Below are 24,090 nucleotides of genomic sequence, written 5' to 3' on the forward strand. Positions count from 1 at the left end.
GAGAAAGTGGTCTCCCCAGGGGAGAGTACTCTAATTGGTTGTCCACTGCCAAATGGCCAGCCCTAAAAACATACGTACAAATACCATTATATAGATTCAGCAGGTTGTGATTAGGGTTTCTAGGTATATACATATATGGATGCAATCAAAATGTTGTAGGAAAACAGGGAGCAGTATTTGGGAGGGTTTCAAGGGTAAAAAGGGAAGAAAAAGTAATAATCTCAAAAATTAAAAAAAAAGCTAAGAGTCACCAATAAAAGAATGTGCTCTTCTTAAACTCTTCAGCTAGATTAATCTGGAATAGTTTTTAAGCACAATTGCGTGGTTTTTTTTGTGACTAAACTGGTACTTTTGGATCATGAACACAATATTAAGTTAAAAATTAATATTTGCTTGAGCCTATGCTTATTCAAGGACTAGCTTAGTGGTCGAAGACTTTATCCGAGGTCCTGGATGCCAACATCAGCATTGAAGAAAAGAGAGCTTGTTCAAGAAGATCTAGTCCCAAAGTCCATAGTTCTTGAATACTTGGTGGTGCTGTGGAAGTCTCCTGGCCATGTTCTGCAGTTCCAGTGGTTTTTATGTATTCGTTTGGTCAGGCTGTTTCTGCCTCTCATGATGCCACTTGCCTCTATCATCAATTCTTTTGTGTACTAGTCAGGCCAAGTCATCCCTGATGGCTCTGCAGGGGCTACACCGAGCAAAGCATTATCAAATTTCTCATCTCTGTGCAAGGTCTGTCTGCATTGCTGGCATAGTTCCAAAACTACAAGAACCTTTCCAGTGTTCCCCCTCCCCCACCAGGAACCCTCTGTTGGGGAGCAGGTGATCAAACCCCCATGACAAGTCTGAAGCTGCTAAACTGCTGAGCTGGCCTTAATTGAAGTGTCAGAAGAGGTTCTAAGGCAGGTAGACAACATCCTGTTGTTGGGGCACTCGACTCTCTCTCTCTCTCTCTCTCTCTCTCTCTCTCTCTCTCTCTCTCTCTCTCTCTCTCTTTTCATGCATACTGGCTGCCCTGGGAGTCAGGTGGCTGACTGACTGGGAGCCACCACAGCAGCAGAAGCAGAAGCACCGTTTCCCTTTTCGAGCATCTTCCTTCTGGGCCCACACGAGTTAACCAGGCATGGATGCTGTGACTGTGTACCATGGCAAAATCAGCCGGGAGACGGGGGAGAAGCTATTGCTCGCCACAGGCCTGGATGGAAGATATCTGCTAAGAGACAGCGAGAGTGTTCCTGGCGTGTACTGCTTGTGTGTTTTGTGAGTACATTGTCCTAGTGGCAGCCTGGCGTCACGTCACGTATGTCCTGACCTTGCTGGGGAGTCCTGGAAGGAGGGGCAGAGAGTTACAGCTTTTAGTAAAGGTAATCAGGGACACAAGCAGCAGGAACCCTGAGAACTCTTCATCTCTCATGCCTGGTCCCAAGGCTTCCCCAGACTCAGCTCAGCACTGTTGTGGGTAGTAGTTGGGTAGAGGTTGCTCGCTGGGGATTTCATCTGCTGGGTCTCGCCAGTGTGTTTGTGGCAGCCTCTACTGTACTAGAGTAAGGATTTTCTGGAGCTGCTGAGTTACCTTCCTTCATAAGAGAGGCCAGGAGTTTAAAAACGTGGATGTCTGATAAAAGACAGGCCTGACAATCGTTTTAAAGAGTACAGAAAGAAAACCCAATTGTAACGGTTCCACTTTGGTCGTTGCCAAGATTGTTGCCAGCCTTTCGCTCCATTTTGAACTAGATGCAGTTGTGTTTTGGCTCCCTATCTCCCCGGCAAAGCAGATGCGAGATTGAATCCTCCCTACCATAATCAGACTCTAAGCTTGTAGTCTCAGCAAGCCAATCTTTTGGACCTTGAGTTTCCTCACTTATTAAATGGGACTCATATTCCAAGGGACTGTGAAGATTAAATACCTCCATGCTTTTAAAAACAACTGAGCACTGGTCTTGACGCTGGGCAAATGTTCAGTAAGCTATGAGTTTCAGTTTATTATTATTCTCCTATCGGACAATTTATTTAAGTACTTATGGGGGCATTTCTACAGAAGGTCCTATAGTTCAAACGTTATTGTAAGCAGGTTTTTTTTTAAAAAAAAACCCACAAAACCCTCACTCTAGCACAGTCGTTTCTGCATAAAAACAAAACAAAGAAAAAATGCTTTGTAGTGAGTGGACATGATGATACACTACGAAAATTTGAGGTACTTTCTGGGTCAGGCGATAAAGATTAAATTGTGGATGGTTTGAGAGGTTTGTCATTCTATACTGATTTTTAAAAATGTCCAAGCATTATTCGTGGCAGTTTTCAGCTCCTGTTAAATACATTTATCATAAAAGCTAAAAGTTAAATATATGGAAAAATAATTTTTCTGTGTTGGGGACAGAGTCCAGGATTTTATATGTGTCTGAACATTGCTTTTCCACTGGACTGAACATCCAGCTGTGGGCTTGGACCTTTCTGCTTCCCAAGTGGAACCCCGAGAAGGGCAAGGAAAGCCAATGAGGATCCTTAGGTTTTTTTTCTTGTCAAAAGATGGAGGATGGTGAGTGAAATGAGCTGCTTTGGCTTAGCAGTGGGTTACGCAGCATGCTCCTTAAGGGGAAAATGAAGGTTGAAAAGAAGCCTGTGTAGCGGAGAGAGGTGGAGACAGCAGACTTCTCCTCTTCTGGTCATTCCAGAAGGTTCCCATGGCTGCTCCACACTCGGATTTTACACCTTCGGTTCAATATACATCCCTTGACCATTCTAACAAATGTAAAGGACCTCTCTGTGTTGCTAGGCCATTGTTTTTATTGAAGGAGCTTTAAACTTTCTACTAGCTTGCTTAATTATATATGAGATCTACTACAAAAATACCTTCATGAAGGAATGAATATTGTCTTTAGTACCAGAAACATATCCTGGTACATAATAGGCACTCAGCAAACAACTTGGAATTGAATGCATGAACTGTGAAGACAGGTTGTGTTCTTTATGACAAGGAGCCTTGGACTGACAAGAGGCCAGGCTATGACCTTTAGGGAGTCACTCAAATTCTCTGGGGACTTCATCTTCCAGTCACATAAAACAGAAATCTGGTTTTGTTTGTTTGTTTGTTTGTTGTTGCAAAAGATTGCTTTAAGTAAAATCTTGAAGAGAGGAATCCTTAGTTTTTAGGCAGGTGTGTCAGTACCACGTAAGGAAATTCTCATTATTTTAGTTTTCACTGAAGGTGAATGCTGCATAAATGTAAGTTGTTGTTGACTAATTTCTCCATGAAAACCTCTTCCTATGAAAATAGATAAGTAGAGAATTCTTCTTCTGTCATGTGGGTTTTCAGTGTTATGACCAGACTACTGGGGAGTGATGAGACAAGATGCTTTGCCTTGATCAGTTCTTCAATTATTTTGGAGTGTCCCTTTTGCTACACATAACCATTTCATTCTCTCTTACTGTCACTATGTGGTACTTGCAAAATGTACAGCAAACTATGCACTCTTAATTCAAACTACAGATTCATATGATACAGAATAGAATGAAATAGACTCATACATTCATGAACAAACATAAAATAATTACATTTTACTCAGTGCCACCTTATTCTATATTTTGTTTATTCCCATTAACCAAGAAAGCTTGCTTGAATTTCAATTTAGCCTATTTATATTGTATGCTTCAAATTGTTCTTTCAAACTGTACATTCCCCTTTCCCAGATTAAATTCCAGTTGTGACTCTCAGACAGGACCTTTCCTCCCATTAAGTTTTAGAAAACAAAATGTTTCAACATTGTAAAAGTTTTCTACTTAGACAATTGCTGCTCTTCATTCATAATATGAAGATTTTTCAATTATTTTCTCTAAATAAAATTAGAATTAAAACAATCTGTCAAAATAGTCTTTTTTTTTTCAAGACAGGGTTTCTCTGTGGTTTTGGAGCCTGTCCTCGAACCAGCTCTTGTAGACCAGGCTGGCTTCGAACTCACAGAGATCCACCTGCCTCTGCCTCGCGAGTGCTGGGATTAAAGACGTGAGCCATCACCACCCTGCCAAAATAGTCTTACCACTTATTTGTTATATAAAATTTGAAAACATAGGTAATGGAATCAACGGAAAAATAATCTATAATCTTGTGACTTAAAGGCAACTACTCTTAAGTTTTAAGTAAAATTTCTTCTATATTTTAGTAAGATGAATATTTTTGAGCATGTACATTTTTCATTACATTTTGTTGTAATTTCCATGTAGTGTAAAACAAAAGCTGATCCATATGTAATATTTTCACAAATAAATTAAAGGCATTCTTTTTATAAGGGCTGTATTTTAGTTTAGCTAAGTTGTAAATGAGCCATATTTTTCTTGACCAACCTCTTATTTCTTATTGACAAATTTTGTTTTTTGACAGCTTCATACATTTACATCAGCCTCTTTTTTGACACTTGAATCATTCAATACTTTTAAATTACAAATTCTACATTTGAATGATTACTATAAATATATATTCTAGTTTATATATGTGTAATTGTTCTTAAAAATGAGTATTCTTGTTAAAAACAATTTTTTTGTAGTTTGATGTCTAACTTTTTTTTATCATATTTATACTCTACTTTTCATATTTTAGATTTTGTTAATGGCACTGACTGTTTTTGATGTGCTTGTTAAACTATTTTTCCCCATTTGTGAACTGGCTATTTGCATACTTTTATCACTTCATGATTTGGATCTTACTGCTTTTCATACACACACTCACGCATGCACACACACACATGCACAAATAAATAGACATATCTCGTTATACTGCTGATATCCTTTCTCTGTTTGGTGTTTGTTATTTAATATTTTTAGTACTGAAATGCATCACTCGGTTTCTTCATGTTTGATTTCTACCTTTGTTTTCCAGTTTCTCTTCCATAGATACAGAAAATTTCACTGTTTTGTTTTAAATATGTGGCTTTATTAACTTTTGTTCTATCCTTTAATTTAATTTGAGCTAGCTTTCTTTCTTTCTTTCTTTCTTTCTTTATTTATTTATTTATTTTGGTTTTTCGAGACAGGGTTTCTCTGTGGTTTTGGAGCCTGTCCTGGAACTAGCTCTTGTAGACCAGGCTGGCCTCGAACTCACAGAGATCCGCCTGCCTCTGTCTCCCGAGTGCTGGGATAAAAGGCGTGTGCCACCACTTTTTATGTGCATAAAAGATCTAATTTGGTTTGTTTCCAGGTATTTACCAGTTGTCCAACATAGTTTACTAGATTGAACTTTCATTCTTCATTTGTTAGACTACTTTACCAAGTACTAAAAGAATTCAATATTTATAAAATTGCTATTATTGTTGTTTCTGGACTATTTGGTTGAGTTGATTTATTTATACTTATCTTAACCAAATCAGTGTATCATAATTTTCAAACATACTAAGAAGCTATTAGCTATTCTCATCTACTGATTATTGGTGATGAAATCTAAAATAATTCTGTTAAATTGAATTAAACTAATGTCAATAAAAATTAGGGAAGTTTGTCATCTTAAAGAATTGACTCTTCTCAAAGATATAGTATAATATTTTATTCTTTTTTCATTTTACAGGTATATAAAATTTCTTTCATTGAGTTACATATTATATCCTCACAACTTTTCATTTTTCACTCCAGTATAGATATCTACTAGGTAATACCTCATCATCCCCTAGGAAAACTAATTAAAAATATTTTAAAAATAAGCTTGAAAAATAGCATGTTTCCACAATTAACATCCCTATATACAAAGCCAATTTTATACTTCTCTGCTGAAAGGTTTGGAGGAAGAAACACATTTATAATCCTTTAGTTTTGAAGACACATAATGATGAAATTTTCATATATATCTTTGGATAAAAGTTATCTTTTTGACTTTTTTTTTGATGGGCAAAATTGACGATGACTCTGGTAGTATGCTAACACCTTCCAGCACTATGAGCTAGCCCATTGTAGATGAAGCTTTCAGGTCTGTTCCAGCTTGACTTTTCCATGTTCTGTGCCTCAACTATGTGGTGGTGTCTGCAACAGGGTCTTACTGTCAAGTTCTGAAGGGGAACCAAGAGCTTTGGCAACAACTTGTAGTGTCTGGTGGTCTATTGATCCTCACTGGCCAACAACTCCGAAAGACACAATCCATTCTTGATAATAGACATTTCATTTGGTATAATATATGATGTCTATTTGTTGCTCTATTAGATTAACTCAATTTTAACTCTTTTTATATATGTGTATAGGTATATGTTTTAGGAAGCATCTTCATTAGTAGTTTTATACATGACATTTTGGAGAGGTCTTTAGTGTTATTTATCCCTCCCTGTTTTCTACTCTGCCCCTATTCGATTTAACCTTTCCTGTTCCAGTATTCCTTTTGATTATTTATACCTGTGTATTCTGTCTCTCATCCCTTGAAAGTTGCCATCCAGGGCCCCTTAGTTCTTCCCTGACCTCTATGGGTATTCCAAAAGAAACACACATTATCTCGAGATTCAAAGCTAAGATTCACAAATGGGAGAAAACCTGTGATGTTTGTCTTTCTGGGTCTGGATTAGCTCACTCAGAATGGCTATATCCAGTTCCATCTGTTTGCTTGCAAATTTCATAATTTCACTTTTATTAATAGCTGAATATCATTTCATTGGTAAACACTTCACATTTTTACTAGCCATTCACCAGTTGATGGACATCTAGGCTCTTTCTATTTCCTAGCTATTGTGAATAGAGAAGCAATGAAAATGGATGGGCAAATTTCTCTATAGTAGATATGGAGTCCTTTGGACTGGAAATAAAGTGCCCACCACACAACCGTATTCAAGAAATAGAGGAGATACAGTACAATAAAATTCCAGCTTATCAGTTGTAATAGCAGGGGACAGTGTGGCAAAGAAAAGTATGGCAATAAATTTGAGATTATAAAATTTAACGAGAAATCATACTTTAGTTTATATAAGTTTAGATTTCTTATTTATTTGCATGTGTTGTATGTTTGTGTGTGAGTCCATGGATAGCATAAGTCAGAGGTCAGCTTGCTGAAGTTGGTTCTCTCCTTACATCTCAGACTTTGCATCCATAATCTGCTTTTGAAATTCTATTGGGTGTGTTTATTGGTGTCATATCTTCACAATAACTTGGGTAACAAAAATCTTTTTGGATTTTCTGTGTAGAATTTATTAATTGTAGAGTGAGCCCAAAAGCTATCCGAGTAATATTTGTTACACATCAACTACAAAATGGGTACTTCACAAGCAAATATGTTAAAATCTGACTCTGGTTAACATTGGAAAATTGAAGCTTCAGGAATACTCAGAAGTTGCCATTTAGTTTAAACATAGAGGAAGTCTGTTTAACCTGTAAATCCGCCCCCCACCCCTTCTCCCTCTTGGGCTCTCCTCAGCTACCTCTCCTGTTCTAGCCTTCAGCAGACACTTCTAGCCCTGTGTCCTAACAGACTTAACCTTTTTGTTGAGAATTATACTTCCAAGATTTGCTGTAAGACCAAACTGTTAATTCATTTCTACTAATCTAAGAAGTGTATCACACCATGGGGATTAAGAGCCAATATCTTCTTGCAAGACCGCCCGAGTACACCATCAGCTCTGCCTCTTATCTAGTGATTTTACATTGGACAAGTTTCTGAAACTTCTTTTTGCCCTGGATTAACAAGCAGTGGCGGTAAGAATAGGGCCATTACATAGTTTCCCCATTAGTATTGATACTGAATGACTTTAGATTGTACTGGAAATTCCTATCCACTCCAAAGGAATGAAATTTGGACAACAGAAGGTTCAGAAACCTCTTGAGGGGAAATACCGGTTTAATAATGAAAACTTTGTTTACATGGTATAATTATTACCGATATAAAATATTCACTTAAAATTTAGCTATAGCAGGACTCCTGCTTGCAATCCCAGCACTTGGGAAGTGAGGAGGGATCACCATGAGTTTGAGATCCGTCTGGCCTGTGTAATGAGTTCTGGACCAGCTTGGAAAAAAATATCCAAAGCCCCTCAAAATCTGTTGCATTAATTGTGTTTTAAATGTTATATATATAGCAATGATGTGCAGATGAGAGCATGGGAACCAGCTTGCATTATTTTCAGTGTGCTGTAGACGCCAGATGTGCTTACAGCTTTTCTTTTGAGAAATCCTTTAATTGGCATAAAGAAAGTTAATGTGGTTTTGTTGGTTTGAAGTGAAGCACTATCCACCAGAGATACCCATCAAGAAAAGAAAAAAATAAGCTGAGTGGCTTTGCACTTGCCCTTTACCAGTCTGAATACCTTTTAAAGGCTTAAGGTACAGGGGCTAGAGAGATGGCTCAGCAGTTAAGAGCGCTGGCTGCTCTTCCAGAGGACGTGGGTTCAATTCCCTCCAACCACATGGCAACTCACACCTGTCTGTAGCTACAGTTCCAGTGCTTCTGACACCCTCCACAGACATGCTGGACTTGTCATCAGTTCCAAAATACATCTAAATTGGAGAAAGAAGTGAAAACTGATCTGTTTCTTGAGTTGTCTATATTCACAGACCGAGTCAGAAACGTTTAACAGCTTTTAAAAATGAGTTACGCTTTTTTTCCCCTTTCTTCTTTGTGGTTTACAAAACTACAGTATTCTCAGCTTCTGTGAATTCAATAATTTTAGATTCTACGCGTAAGTGAGATCTTGCAAAATTTGCCTTTTTTTGTGCCTGGTTTATTTTACTTAACATAATGTTTGTCCTCCAGGTTCATCCCTGTTGTCAAAAATAGATGATAATATTTTTGTTAAGGTTGGATGGCATTCCATTACAGTTTGTTTTTCAATCATTTATGATTACTGAATATTATAATTAGTGCAAAATAATGGGTTCAGCATTATATTTTCTTACATATATAATATATTTTGATCATATTTACCCGATCTCCCTTTTTGTCTCCTCTCCTTTGGTCTTCTTCCTTTTCTCAACTAGCTTATTTTCCATTTTCATGTTTGCTTTAAAATCTGTATTCTTCACATGAGGGACAGCATATGAGGGTATATATCACATTTTCTTTGTTCTTGCACACAAAGTTGATTCCTTATCCTTTATAATACAGATTGTGTTACATTGATCATTGATCATGGCAGACTCTTTGACATACTGGTGTCATTTGGATATACACACAATCGTTCTGTTGCTGAGTCATGCAATACATTTTTATTTTTTGAGGAACCCCCTTTCTGTTTCCCACCAACAGTGTGCAAGTGTTCTCTTTCTCCACATCCTCACAATATTTACCTTTCATCTTTTTGGTAAGAGTCACTTGAAAAAGTGTGGTTTCAATTTTCATTTCTCCAATGATTAATGATGTTGAAAAAATTTCGTATATTTGTTGGCCATTTTGTATGTATTATTTTGTAAAAAAATCTGTGGAGGTTCATTGCCCATTTTCAAGCAATTTGTTTTCTTACTGAGTTTTTTTTTCTTCAAATCTTAGTTATTCTGGGTACCAACCCTTATCAGGTTGAAGGTTTGCAAATACTTTTTCCATTTAGCGGTTGTCCTTCTAACTCTATTATTTCCCTGTCTATGAAGAATTGTTTTGTTGTAATTTTTTTTACTTTTTTTTTTTTTTGGTTTTTCAAGACAGGGTTTCTCTGTATAGCCCTGGCTGTCCTGGAACTCACTCTGTAGATCAGGCTAGCCTTGAACTCAGAGATCCACCTGCCTCTGCCTCCTCAGTTCTGGGATTAAAGGCTAGCACCACCACCGCCTGGCTTACTTCTACTTTATTCATATTCAATTTTGAGGACATATATAAAAAATATTCCCTTATTTTGAGTCATTGTTACTTTTTGGAGTAGTTAGCTTAATTTTACTTTATATACTATTAAAAACTTACTTGTCTTTTTCTTTTGACTTATTTGCCTGGAGCGTATAAACATAAACAAGGTTATTTGCTAAAAGATATGAACACTGTTATAGCTTTTATTAACACACATTACTTTTTCCCTATAACAATGATTTCCCACAGACAGAGCATATGTGTTGCTTTTTAAAAAAGCATATTCCATGGCTAGGGAGCTGATTCATTGGTTAAAATCAGTTGCTGCTCTTCCAAAATATCTGCGTTTGGTTCTCAGCACCCATATCAGGTGGCTAAAAAATGCTGTGATCCTAGGAGTTCAATTTGAGTTGTTCCGCTTTAGGTTTTCCCCACCCATACTATTATGATAGTTGTCTACAGAGGACCATTGATTAGGAAGTGCCATGACTTAGAAGTAAAGGCCACACACTGCCGGTTTGAGAAGAGACAAAAGTTTGTTCATTCTCAATTCAAGGGCTTGGGGTGGGGGAAATTGTTAATATTAGATACCGTAATCATGAGAAAATGGATGTACCATTGACACCAGCTTGTTTGGAGACGAAGAAGGTAAGAGCTTTTGAAGTGGTACTCAGGTTCCTGCTGCTTAACCGAAAGTGAGATAACATCAGATTCGTTAGGAAACTATTTTCAAAACATACTCATTTATTTTGACTAAATGAAGCTGAATGATGGTATGGACTATATCCACTGTATATTTTGAGGCACATTGTTTAGACTATGGAAAACAGATACCTTATCATTTTGCCTAAATTACTGAGATCTTTTGTTTTTATGTGTGTATGTGTTTGTGTATAAGTGCTTACAGGTTTCCACATGTGTGTGGAAGCCAGAGAACAGCTGCTGTTGCTATTCCTCAGGAGTTGTCCATCTTGATTTTCTGAGATAGGGACTTCTCCCTTTTCTGGTGTTCACCAACCTGAGTTGCATGGTTGACTAATGCTGGGCTACAAGTGCATGCCATCATCCCGGCCATGGATTCATGGGACTGAACGCAGGTCTTCCTGTCTGCAGGCAAGCACTGTACCACCCAAGTTATTCCCCAGCTCTATTGTTTTTAAATAGATTTTAAATACTATTATTTCCGTATCACCCTTAAGTTTACTGTGAATCGTTCTCATTAATTGCTTTTCAAAGGGAATAATAGAACTCAGGGTCCTGCTTCCATCTCCATTTTGCTGGATGACTTCAAGAAAGTCCCTTAAAACCCATGTTTCAAGTGCCTATGGTGAATAACAGAAATCAAATCTCTTGTCTTGTTCCCTGTAGAGCACTTACTGAAATTGCTGTGCTTTAAAGTAGATTTAAATAACTTCAAAATAAAAGCTTAACAGTGAAATACATATATTATCTTTTTATCACGTGTAAGCACATAATAAGCTACTTGTATATATGAGTCAAATATTCTGGTAAAGCTACATTACAAAAATAAAACATTTGTTTTGGAATCATACCAACATTTACATTGACTCTTTGTTCAATTTCTCAAGTCAAATGGACCCAATTAGAGTGTTTAAATGTCTTTTGTAGTTCATTAGATAATTAGTGCTGATGGATATTGATTAAAGGTGTAACAATTTAATTCAAATATTTAAAGACTTTTTAATTCTAAAGGGATGTAATGCCAAATGTGGCCTATGAACTAAGCATAGCCCTCTTTTTGTAAGAATTTAGTATCATCTGCTCTTTTAAGTTTAAACACAGTGACTTGAACAGACTTAGTATGTTTCCTAATCAAGGTTTCCTATTGATCCAATCCTGTGCCTAAGAACAGCAACAACAAATATAGTAAATGAGACCATGATAACTTATTTATATCTAAATTCAAAATTTGTTTGAAAATTCAGCAAAAGTTACTTTTTCTATTAAGGAAATATTTGCTAATAAAATATGAGAATTTGGAGAGATGGATCAGTAGTTAAGAGCACTGACTATTCTTGCAGAGGAACTGGGCTTGGTTCCCAGCACCCACATAGTAACTCACAACTGTCTGTAACTACAGTTCCAAGGGAACCAGTGCTCTTTTCTGGCCTCGATGGGCACTTCACATATATAGTTCACAGACATACGTGCATGCACAATAATCAAACACATAAAATAAAAAAAATCTTTATGAAAAAGAAATTCATGAAAAATGACACTCATCACCCAGGAAGTGAAATTCAAAAATCACACATTTTTTCCGTCACTCCAGTAAAAATAAATAAGTAAGTAAGTAAAGAAAGAGAGAAAGATAGATAGAAAGAAAGCAAAGAAAACAGTGCAAATGAGGTTGTGGGTAAGGGGACATATTCCCCACTATTTACAGAGATATGCATTAGGACAATTGTTATGGAAGACAGTATAGAAGATTCTCAAAATACTAGAACTACTGCATCATTCAGTTATCGACTCCTGAGTATATATTCAAAGGAAATGAAATCAGGATATCAAAGAAATATATGAACTCTCAGATTCATTGTCACACGACTTATAATAGCCAAGAAATGGAAATAACATGAGAATCTATCCATTGAGGAACAAAACAAATGGAGACATACACACAATGGAATTGTGTTAAATCATAAAGGGAATGAGATTCTGTCCTTTGCAAAATGTATATATATATATAACTAGAAATCATTATACTAAATGAAATAAGATAGGCACAGAAATACATATGCTACATGTTTTCATTCACATGTGAAATATAAACAATTGTTCCCAGGGAGATTGAGAGTAACATGGAAGTTGTCTGTGGCAGGGGTGTAGTGATATTTCATTTGTATTTTAATAAATAAAGCTTTCCTGAAGATCAGAGTAAAACAGCCTCGCTGGTTAGCCATACAGATCAGACAGTGGTAACACACACCTTTAATCCCCATAGCCACACTAGCCAGAAAAGCCAGATAGTGCATGCCTTTAGTCCCAGCCCTAGAAAGGAATATAAGACAGGAGGAGACAGCTTTCCGCTCAGTCTCATTCTGAGGATTCCCAGAGCAGCATTGCCATTTTGGTCTGAAGTGGAGTTAAGATCCAGTGGCTGACCATTTTGCTTTTCTAATCTTCAGGTTGAATTCAAATTTCTGTCTCTGGGTTTTTATTAATGGTCTGGGGGAAGTAGAAAGGGTGTAGGATAGGGAATGAAAGATCAGTATGCACTAATTGTTCTAGTTTGCTTTCTATCGCTGTGATAAAACCAATTATCAAAAGCAGTTTGTGGAGGAAAGATTACATTTCATCTTCCAGCTTAAAGTTCAACATTGAGGGAAGTCAGGACAAGAGATCAGGGCACAAGGAGTCAGGAACTGAAGCAGAAACCATGCAGGAATGTTGCTTACTGGCTTGTTCCCCATGACTTGCTCTGTTTGCTTTCTTTTATAACCTGTACAGGAGTAGCAGCACCTGCTGTGGCCCTCCCACATCAATCATTAATCGCGAAAATGCCCACACAGACTTGACTATAGGCCAGGCTGATAGTCACCACTCGAGCTTGTATCAAATTGACAACAAATTAACCAGCATAGTAAAGTAGGAACAAAAATTTCTAATTTGCTTATGTATATTTGGATGAAGATAGATAATAATAATAATAATAATAAAAGATTGTACATTTAAAAAATTAGGCAGGATTCTATGTTTACATTTCAAGGAAATGACAAATGTTTGGATAAATATATTTGTCCTAATTTAAATATTATACTATATATATATATATATATATATATATATATATATGAATTAAAACACCAAAATAACTGAATATGCATGACTTCATTTTTGTATACTAGTTAAATAAATCTAGCTGATAATAAATTTTAAAAGCTTATTAATCAAATTAAGTATTATTATTATGAACACTGAACTATAATAAGTCCATATCCATTATAGTGTGAGAATCAAAAGAGCTTGGTCCAACTAACATTTTTACTTCTGGATCTCTGGTCTGTTTTAGTTATTTTATTTATCAACATTTCAGTTTCCTCATTTATAAAATTCATTTTATCATATAAAAATAATAGAATAGAGTTCATGTACTATGGTGTAAAATTATATCTCTAAAATTCATATATTAAAACCCTTGCCTTAATGTGTCTCTATTGGCAGTAGGGCCTAAGGAGGTATTTAAAATTAAATGAGTTCATAAGGATGGAACCATAATCTGATAGATTTGGTGACTTTATAAGAAGAGGAAGGATGTATGTACAAACAAAACGCCATGTAAGCATAAACAATGAAGGTGGTTGCCTATTAGCCAAGAAAAGAGGCCTCAGAATGAAATTTACCACAGTGGCATCTTGACCTTGGACACTCAGCCTGTAAAACTGTGAGAAATAAATGTTTATTGTTTAAGCCACCCATTTGTGGCATGCTGTTATAATAACCTTAGTAGGCCAGGACAGTGACTAAGAAGTGTGTGTGTGTGTGTGTGTGTGTGTGTGTGTGTGTATGTGTGTGAATAACAATTAGTGGAAGAAGAGGCCATGAATCTGAAAGAGAGAGTAAGGATGGGTATATGGGATGGAAGGGTATCGGGATGATGATAAATGATATAATCAAAAATAAAATAAAATATGGGTGTTAAATGTCATTCTCATGACATCTCAAATGTGAAATGATTGGAAAATGGAAGAAAAATGATCATTGTTCTAAAGCAGCAAAGAACCTCTTTGTTTTGTGGAAGACAGAATCTGTGAACAATTGCAGTGATTACCTAGCTTACATCTCTTTAAAAATAATTTCTTTTATTTTTAGAACTTTATTATATTTTAAACTCTTTATTTCTATGGTTGTCTATAGCCATTTTCTTTTCTTAAGCCTATGCCATTGTTCAACACATTGGAATGTGTTTAGAGTTTTTTCCCATCTGTATCTCTTTTACTGTGTATCTCTAGTCTTTTTGTGAGCAAAATTTAAACTATTAAGCTGTAGCTGGGTCTTCTGAGAGACTCTATTGGCTGGCTCTATCCACTTCTAGGTTCATGAGAGACAAGCCTGAAGCTCATGGCCCAGTTGGAGGTGTGTTTGTCCAGGAACTGCTTTCAACCCCCTAGCTATGAAATGCCAGTTCCCTGCACTATGGCAGGCATTTTTTTAAATTATTTTTTGTTTCTATTTAGGGTAAAAAATGCTGTTTAAATGCTTTTCTGTAAGGCAGAGTTTATTAAAGGAGCCATATCTATTGTTTTTTTTGTCAGTGTTCTCAGGCCCTAGGGATCGTTGAGAGTCCCACATTGGGTGACAAAACGTTTTTTCTTTTTCTTTTTTGTTTTTTAGCTCTTTACTATTTAGGGACCCTGCCATCCAATTACCAAATAAATCACATAGAGGCTTATTCTATTTATTTATTTAAAATTTCCACCTCCTCCCATCCTCCCATCTCCCTCCCCCTTCCCCCATCCCCTTCCCTCTCCAGTCCTAAGAGAAGTCAGGGTGTCCTGCCCTGTGGGAAGTCCAAGATCCTCCCCCCTCCATCCAGGTCTAGGAAGGTGAGCATCCAAACAGTCTAGGCTCTCATAAAGCCAGGACATGCAGTAGGATCAAAATCCAGTGTCATTATCTCAAAAACCCAGTGTCATTATTGGCTTATTCTTTCTTATGAATGTCTGACCTTAGCTTGGCTTGTTTCTAGCCAGCTTTATTTTAACTTAAATTATCCCATTTATCTTTTGCTTCTGGGCTTTTATCTTTCTCTATTATATATAACTTTCTTTACTTCTTACTACGCAGCTTGTTGTGTAGCTTGGTGGTTGGTTCCTGGTGTCGTCTTCTTCTCCTTTCACTTACCAATCTTTTCTTCCCAGATTTCTCCTATTTATTCTCCCTGCCCGCCAGCCCCGTCTATTCTTTTTCAAGACTAGCTATTGGTCATTTAGCTGTTTATTAGACCAATCAGATGTTTTAGACAAAGTAACACTGCTTCACAGAGTTAAACAAATGCAACATTAAAGAATGCAACATATCTTTGCATCATTAAACAAATGTTCCACAGCATAAACAAATGTAACACATCTTTCACTAATATTCTACAGTAAGCGTTTTAACTTTTCACCCATCTCTCTAGCTTTATGATAACCACCATTTTATTCTGTACTTCTTTGAGGTCCATATTTTGCCTTCTTCATTGAAAGGAAGTTATATACTTTTTGTTTTTCTGTGCTTGAATTAGTTACCCTCCTACCCTCCAGTTTTATTCATATTGCTGAAAATAGCAGAATTTAATTATTTCAAAGAATGCATAACATTCCATGGTTCAGTACTCCTTTTTAAAATTCAATTACTATTACTACTAAATTACAATGTTATAAAGTAATAGAATATTACTATTTATTATAATAATAATATTATAAGAATAATTATATTTCATAGCATGATATACTCACATTACTTTGGTAATTAATACTATCAGTTAATTTAATTGAATCTTATTTCAGTCAACCATTTTTAGCTTAAGACTATGTACACTTACAAAACAGTAAGACTCTGTTAAAGGTGTTTCATAATTATGATTTTTTGTCAGAGCCAGCAGGTCTGTAGTTTCTTTTTGTCCAGTCTCTTTATCACACAAATCCTTAGGTGTATTAAACCACACAAAAATCGTGGGGGACTGTGATTAGGCTGAAATAAAATGCAAGCAAATTAAATCCAATGGCTTTGCTTTCTGTGACTGCCAAGAAGCTGTCCGTTTACATCCAGTATATGTAAGTTTTATAGATAAAAGTAAATTCAAGTTTAGAGCATCCATTGTTCTTCTGGAAACTATTAGTAATGGAAATGCATTCTTTCACAGGTATCAAGGTTACATCTATACATATCGAGTGTCGCAGACAGAAACAGGTTCTTGGAGTGCTGAGGTACAGTTCTTTTATTTATTTTTGCTTCTTTGGGTATCAGAAAAGTGCTTGAAATTCAGGTTTGTTTATAAAATAGAAGTTACATAGTAAATTACCAAAATATTAATCATATTTAAATCATGAATGCTTAATTCCACAGTTGTTGGTGGTTCATTTAGAAGCCTTTAGAAAATTTTGGTTCCAGACCTGTGTGGAGTGGGATCACTTTGAAGAATGAAGAACTTTGATGGATGATGCCTAACTTACTTACAGAACCTATACAAACTTTTAGAAAGCATATATTGAATAATACTGATGTCTACATTGGTGCTGTTGTGGATAGAAACAGGCAAACTGGAATTTCTCTTTTCTACTAGTCACTAATAGCCTTAGGAGATATAACAAGGAATTAAACTGCAGTGTGAGGGCCTGGGCCATGTCCAGTGCATCCAGGCTCCATGTGCTTCTTTCTATAATTACTTTTGATGGAAGCAATTTGTAAAATGAGAGGAGTCATTTCAAGGAGTGTAAGATAATGCAAGTAAAGAAGCTCTTAGCTGCAGAGTCTAGCATATAGTCAACATCCTAAAATATGAACTACTGAAAGCTTCTCAACATGATTGTGTATAGTCCAGGGCTAATTTACCAAGCATAAGAGTCCCGAGATAGAGGCATTTGCAAGTACCCAGACAATTGGTGCTGCTCTGCATGCGTCAGCAAGACTCTCACAAGAGCCATGTTGGAGGCCTCTGGGTAGGAGGGATAGAGAAGAGGTAAAATTGCAGTTTTTATTTAATACAAATATTCTTTGAGAATTTCATACATGTATGCACAACAAATTCCTACCTGCTTTTGCAGTGTTTTAAAGGCATGTTTTTCTGAATCACAGTTCTCTTCTATCGTAGGACTCCCTAGCAAGGGGGTTGCAGGAGAGGGAGAGGTGAGTGGGTGTAATTCTGGATACTTATCTGACTTTAATTGTGAAGTTCTCTTTAGCTTTCCTTATGAACTGGAGATTTGAATAAGATTTGTTCAGAACGAAAGTGTCTTGTGACTGAAAATATTTGAGAGCCACTGTGTCAGTCCAAGAACTGAGTGAATTCTTTTTACATAGTACAGTAGAAAGTAGCAAAGAATAGCCCATTTACAAACTACTGAGTGAGTCCAAAATTGTAGTTTTTAAACTTTTGCTTTAGTTGGTTTCTGACTTTATAATAGTCCATCCAGATAGTTGAAGTATTTCACTATGATCTTTGGGAAACATAGATGTTAATATTAACTTCTATTAATAGCTTCATTAATCTGTGCATTCAAGACATTATAAAGTTTTGACAAAAATTTAAAATGTCTTACAAATTTATCAGTAAAAAGCAAAGTACAAATCATAAGCATTTAAATTGTGAAAATGAATTAGAGTAGATTCAAATACATTGTTATTTATTGGTTAATTTCATATTTTAGGTTTTGTCTTTAACTTTTAGGGATTTTAGTTTTTTAAAAAATAGGATTAGGGCTGAAACCCAGGGTCTCATGCATACCAGGAAAGTGTGATACCACTGAGAAATTAATTAATTTTGTTTTTTTTAATTGCTATATATTCACTGTACATAGTAATGTGTTTCATAAGACTAGTATATAACGTTCTTTGATTATGTTACTTCATATAATACTATATCATTCCCTGGTCACACTGTTATTTTGTGTCAGGATAATTCTGTCATCCTATATAAGGAAAAATCAGTATCATTTCTAGTCAAAACTATATTTCCTTTTAAAAAAGTCCATCACTGCAAATATGTAAGCAATTTGATTTATCATGAGGAATAGTCATGTGTAGCTGGTATATGTGAATTTGTATATGGGTTGCCACAAAAATCCTTTTCTTTCAAGAAATACTTCAGCTGAGAAATAAAAATATTTTATGGAAAGAATTTGTGATTTAAAAATTAGTTCTTTAACAATTTTGTATGTTTTGATCATATTTGCCATTGTCCTCCAGTTCCTCCCAGATCCATTCCTCTCTCCCTATCTACAAAATTTTGTGTACTCTTTGTTTTGCTAAATCTGTCAACTCAATTTGTGCTGCCTAAATATTCTTGGATGTGTGGCCTTCCACGGAAGCATGATTCATTTACCAGGGGCCATTCTTCTAAAGAAAGCTGGCTCTTCTTCTCCTGGTAGCTATCAATTGTCAATAGCTCCTCGCCTAGGAGTGGAACTTTGTGTACACCTCCTCTCTTCATGCTGGCATTTGATCTGGGTTAGGCTTGCACAGGTCCTGTGTATGTTGTCATAACCACTGTGAGTTCATATGTGAACCTGTCCTGCTGGGTCTGGAAGACATGGTTTTCTTGTCTTTACTCTCTTTTCACCTCTCTTCCTCAACGATTCCGAAGCTTTGGGGAAAAGGGTTGTGATATAGATTCTTAGACCCATTTTATATTTTTTCTTTTCTATTTCACATGCGACTTCATATCACATCATTGCATATTTGTAATCATTTTCAGAAGGAAAGGGTTTATTGAGCGTAAATATCCCTTATCCTGTTGTCTGATTTGACCCTCTTTATATAATAATATTGAAATTATTTGCACCACAAGAGCAGAAGATTTGCATGGATTATCCCCAAATGGGAAAGAGGTAAAAACATCTTGTTTTCATGAAATGCATATTGCAGTTTCCTGTCTATAAAATTTGCCTTCTTGTTAAGGTGAATATTAAACTAGTGCGTAATTCTCAGAGCTCATACCACCTGGCTGGAAGAAATTTCTCCAGAGTGTATTGAAGACCAGCTGCGATTCAAAACATATTTCCATGGATAACTAAGAGGTGGCAGTATGGGAAATACCCAAATTTGAACAAGAATCGAATTCACTGACAGGATAGTGGCAGCGAAGCTTTGTGTGTGTGTGTGTGTGTGTGTGTGTGTGTGTGTGTGTGTGTGTGAAATAATCTTCCAAAAAATGGGATAAGTGGCATTTGTACTACTTTCAGGAAAACCATTTTAGTTTGCTACACCATAAGAAAAGATCACGTCAGGAATATTCTATCCTCTGTCCCTATGTAATTATAGATATGTTTTAAGATGTGATATTCAATTGAACCTTAAATCTATTGAATTATAAAAGACAAACATGCATCTTTTTCATTTTAGATAGAGCATTGCTAAGGATATTAACTTAGCCCTTGGAGTCCAAATTTATGATGAGTTGATTAACATTTATTAATGTATAGATTGTCAGCAGTGCATTGTCAAAAGTGGACTGCTCTCTCTCTGCCAGTTTCTGTGCCTTTGGCCTTTTATGGGTAGTTGGTCACCAGGAGATCCTTAGCTAGTAAGCAAATTACTTATTAGCCTAAGCAAATCATCATAAATTAGTTCAGTCATTTGTTAAAGAAATGCCGCATCTCTAGTTCAAATTGCTTCTAAATGTCCGGTGGTATTTGTCTTCTCTGTCAGCATGGATAATCAAGTGTTTACTATCAGTCCCCATAGAAATAATGCCTCTGTTGAAAATGCTTTTATAAGCCACAAGAAATAGCCTAAATGAAGTGTGGTTTGAAATGATTCCCCTCTGGGGAAATATGCAGTTTCCCCTCTGGCTGGTGTCTTCAGCTTCACTCAAACTTCTTGGTCTAGTCCTAATCTGAAAGGAATGAAGAGAAAATTTTGCTGCTTCTGATTGTATGTGTGATTTCACATCTGCTTATTATTTTCCTTTATGCAAGATGATTAAGTTGAATGTTTGTACCTGTAAAATGAGACTAATTGAAAGAATCAATACCTACCAATCCATGAGAAAACAGTGAAGACAAGAGATGGGAAAGTATGTTGGCAAACAAAAAAATGCCCTCAGAAAGAACTAAGGTGGTATTTTGTACTCATTGCATGCCTTCGTAATGCAATGTCTGTCTGGAGCTAAAGAGTCTCTGTGGGAACGGTCATATTATTTCTAGATGAGGCCTCAGCAGAAATTTAGGAAGGTCTTCTGGTCAGAAGGATAGAGATGGGCGGGAGACCGTTCTCTATCTGTTGAAACTATACAGGCAGACACTAATATACAGCTAAAGAGAACATCTGCAGTGTTTGTACTGGAAAACTACCTACTCCAACATAGGAATGACTTTGGATCGTCTGTTATCTTGAATTTAACATCTAGTTGACAGAAGTCTGTGTGCCAGCCTTCGTGTTTTCTCATTAAATGCTAAAAAACAAGCAGTTCCCGTCTCAAAAAATCTTCCAAATGGAACAGCTGAAAAACAACTTTCTAAAAAGAAAAGAAAAGAAAGAAACAAAACTAGTCATTGTTCAATTGCTTGTAGCAATACTATTTTATTTTATGACAGTTTTGAGATGGTGCCTAAAGCAAGGCTCATAAGCTTTGTGGGGAATGTTGATTTCAGGCAGTGTCTTTGTGAGAGCACAGATGTCAGGGAAAGAATACATTCTTAACAGCCACCTGCAAATGCGATCTCTTTAAAAACTAACAAATATATAAATAAAGAGAACCTTCTACAGTCTTTCATTTTCGTGTCATATAGAAAGCCTTGGAATGGTACAGTGCTGATTGTGAGCAATCTGGGAAAAGAACACAAAATTAACATGAAGGATGAGTCAGTGTGTGTTACGAGGTAAAAGCACATGAGCATTAGCTAGCCATGCAGCTGTATGTATCATAGCACTCACTTTTTAATTTTCTGAGTAGTATTTTCTGTTGGAAAATGATGGCATGGGGACGGGTTGTTGGTTTGGTTCCTCAGGCTTTTTATTAATGACCTGTAGGATCTGTGCTTTTTTTTATGTTTAACTGCATCCCCTCTGTTGCTGAATTCATTGTGGGTAATGGCCTGTGCACCCTTAGAGGTTCGGGATGTCTGATGGGTAGCAGTCAGCAAGGGCAGGGCTGTGAGAGCTTGTACAAACTAGTCCTACCCTTGGGAGAACTGCAATGACAGCTCATTAGCTCCTCTTGCAGGGAAATTCAGCCAAGCAAAGCAAGCTCTTCTGGCTGTTGTTTTCTTTTCTTCCTTATGTTTTCAAATATTGGAGCAAGTTACACAAATGTTACCTCTCTAAGCATCCCTCTCACTTCTTATGTGTCTTTTTTTAAGCATTATGAGGCAAATAAATAATGTGTTTTGGTCTTTTCTTTTCCAGACAGCACCTGGGGTGCATAAAAGATTTTTCCGGAAAATAAAAAATCTCATTTCAGCATTTCAGAAGCCAGATCAAGGCATTGTAATACCGCTGCAGTATCCAGTTGAGAAGTCCTCAGTGAGGAGTACACAAGGTACCGCAAGTGTGGCTTCCTGCTCAGTTTTGAAACAGTTGGGAAGTTTAGAGTTGGGATCAACCTATTCATAACCACATAACAAGCAGGAGGACTCATAAGCAAAATTCAACAAGGAAGTAGTTGTAGCCAGCAAATCAGGTGAGAGGTAGCTATGCAAAGGGGCCGTAATATGCTCTAATACACACTTTTAATAAAATTGTAAAACTATAGAAAGTCTATGAAGTAAAGATATTTTAATCTCTTTATTTCTATCTTATTTTTCCTAGTCCTTTTTGTAGATAGTAAGTACCATTTTACTTCAGTAATCTATGCACATATGATTTGAAAGATGGGATAGTTCAGTGAGTACCTGGGCTGTATGTTCCCTATTGCTTAATAAAAACCCTCCTTTGCCCTTCTGGCACAGAAAGGCAAATGGTAACCTAATTCCTGTGATTCTGATTTCTGAACTGATGGTGTTTGAATGAATGACATTTTATAGTAGCAAAGGAAATCAAATTAGCACTCTTGGTTGTTTTACTGACATTCACAATTCTCTTGAGCAAAGCTATTATTAGTGAACGGATTGAGCTAAAGAATGAATACTAGCCAATTGATGACTCTGTCTGTTTTTCTTTTATGAGAACAGGTTAGTACTCTGTTTTGAGTGAGAGGTGTGTTTTGATTGATCCAATTAGTATTTATGATAAAATGAGTTTTTATAATTTGGGAACCAGGCTCAGACATAAATTGATAAATAGACTCAAATATGATTTAAATTGACTAATAGTCACCCTTTGACATAGAAATGTAAATGGAACTCCAGTTTAGAAAGCATGTAACTTTCCTTCCTGTCCAATGATCTATTCTTTATGGTGGCATTTTAAATAATAGCTGCTTGAGGCATAGCATTGGGTTACATATTACAAATTTGAGTTAAACTATCATTTTAATACTGTACTAATTTTGCTTGACTTTTTCTAATCTTTTTCTTTAGGGAGAAGTGATTCTGATGTCTGCCTGAAAGCGCCATGAAGAAGACTAACACACCCTGTCCTTTATTTTCAATAATTTAAGTATATGCCAAGTCTTGTATATTGTAGATACTACAGTTCAGTGAACTGTAAATGCCTTTTAAACAGCACTCTAGTCCTGTAATAGGAGCATCTCTCCCATGTCAAAGCTGAAAGTGGATGTTGTAGATAGCAAATGTTTTAAATTGAGGACTGGGAAACAGAATCCCTTCGAGTATTTTAACTTCCTGTATTTACGAACGAGAAGCAGTTTAAAGCACAATGAAAACTTTACAAAAGATTAATGTCAATTCTTGCCACATGTAAATAAAAATAATCTTCATTTTTTTTTGTCGAAACAGCATTTCTGTGAAGTGTTTGATAGTTACTGATTTTTAAGCTTCTTGCTTGATTTCATGGTAGGAAGGTGTTTGGTGTGCAGATCTCAAGTCATTGTGGTGCCTTCGGCTTCTTTGGGATTTGTGACGATGTGTATGAACAGAAGTATTAGATAAAGAGAAAAGAGTATTTGTTTAAATTTGAAATCGAGCTTCTTGCCCAGAGTTCTTCCATTAAGACAGTTAAATCTTTGGATCAGTGGGGTGTGGTAATGCATACTTTTCATTCCAACACTTGAGAGGTGGAGGCAGGGTGACTAAGAGTTTAATATCATTTGGCTACAGGACACAGTGCTTCAAAATTCAAACAAAACCCACAGACCAAACCAGTTTACAAGCCTATGATTTCAAATAGGCTCTAAATGTTTATTGTATTTGATGCAACAGGTTTTGGGGTTATATTAGAGATCAGATGAAATAATGAAATAAGATAGATTTTTTTTCCCCACGTATCTCTGTCCTAGCTGTCTTTACTCTAAGTGGAGATTTATTTGGAAGGGACACTTTAGTGACCGCATCTCATGATCAACTGATTTGTAATTGGGCAACCCTATAAAGGCTTGTGGTTTCATTAATTTTCAGCAATTCTGAGTCATTGAAACCTAAGTAAGAGTTGGATTTTATGCAGTGTTTTCTGCTCACGTTTGTATTTTCATGGCTTTTGTGATTGATAGTGTGCCAAGTTGCTTCAGGGCTCACAGAATTCATTTACTCAACAAACGTAACAGGGCAGAAAAGTAAAAACACCTGTTTCTTGTCTCCGGGCAG

General features: G+C 36.3%; 1 protein-coding gene across 1 annotated transcript; it reads left to right on the forward strand.

The window, feature by feature from the left end:
- The first annotated feature begins 1,126 nt into the window (after positions 1 to 1,126).
- Sh2d1a (SH2 domain containing 1A) lies at positions 1,127 to 23,235 on the forward strand. Its single transcript, XM_041640031.1, has 4 exons — positions 1,127 to 1,263; positions 16,596 to 16,659; positions 21,797 to 21,929; positions 22,909 to 23,235. The coding sequence occupies exons 1-4, from the start codon at positions 1,127 to 1,129 to the stop codon at positions 22,944 to 22,946; spliced, it is 372 nt and encodes a 123-aa protein (XP_041495965.1). The 3' UTR covers positions 22,947 to 23,235.
- The last annotated feature ends 855 nt before the right edge of the window (positions 23,236 to 24,090 follow it).

This window comes from Microtus oregoni, unplaced genomic scaffold (genome assembly GCF_018167655.1).
Source record: "Microtus oregoni isolate MIOR12 unplaced genomic scaffold, Mior012 000061F_ref0000440, whole genome shotgun sequence".
In the NCBI taxonomy this organism is placed as follows: domain Eukaryota; kingdom Metazoa; phylum Chordata; class Mammalia; order Rodentia; family Cricetidae; genus Microtus; species Microtus oregoni.

Excerpts from the sequence above, each read along its gene's own strand:
- Sh2d1a (XM_041640031.1), top strand. The coding sequence starts at position 1,127 with ATGGATGCTGTGACTGTGTACCATGGCAAAATCAGCCGGGAGACGGGG. Across the intron at positions 1,264-16,595 it reads GTGTACTGCTTGTGTGTTTT|GTATCAAGGTTACATCTATA; the intron begins GTGAGTACATTG and ends ATTCTTTCACAG. Across the intron at positions 21,930-22,908 it reads CTCAGTGAGGAGTACACAAG|GGAGAAGTGATTCTGATGTC; the intron begins GTACCGCAAGTG and ends CTTTTTCTTTAG.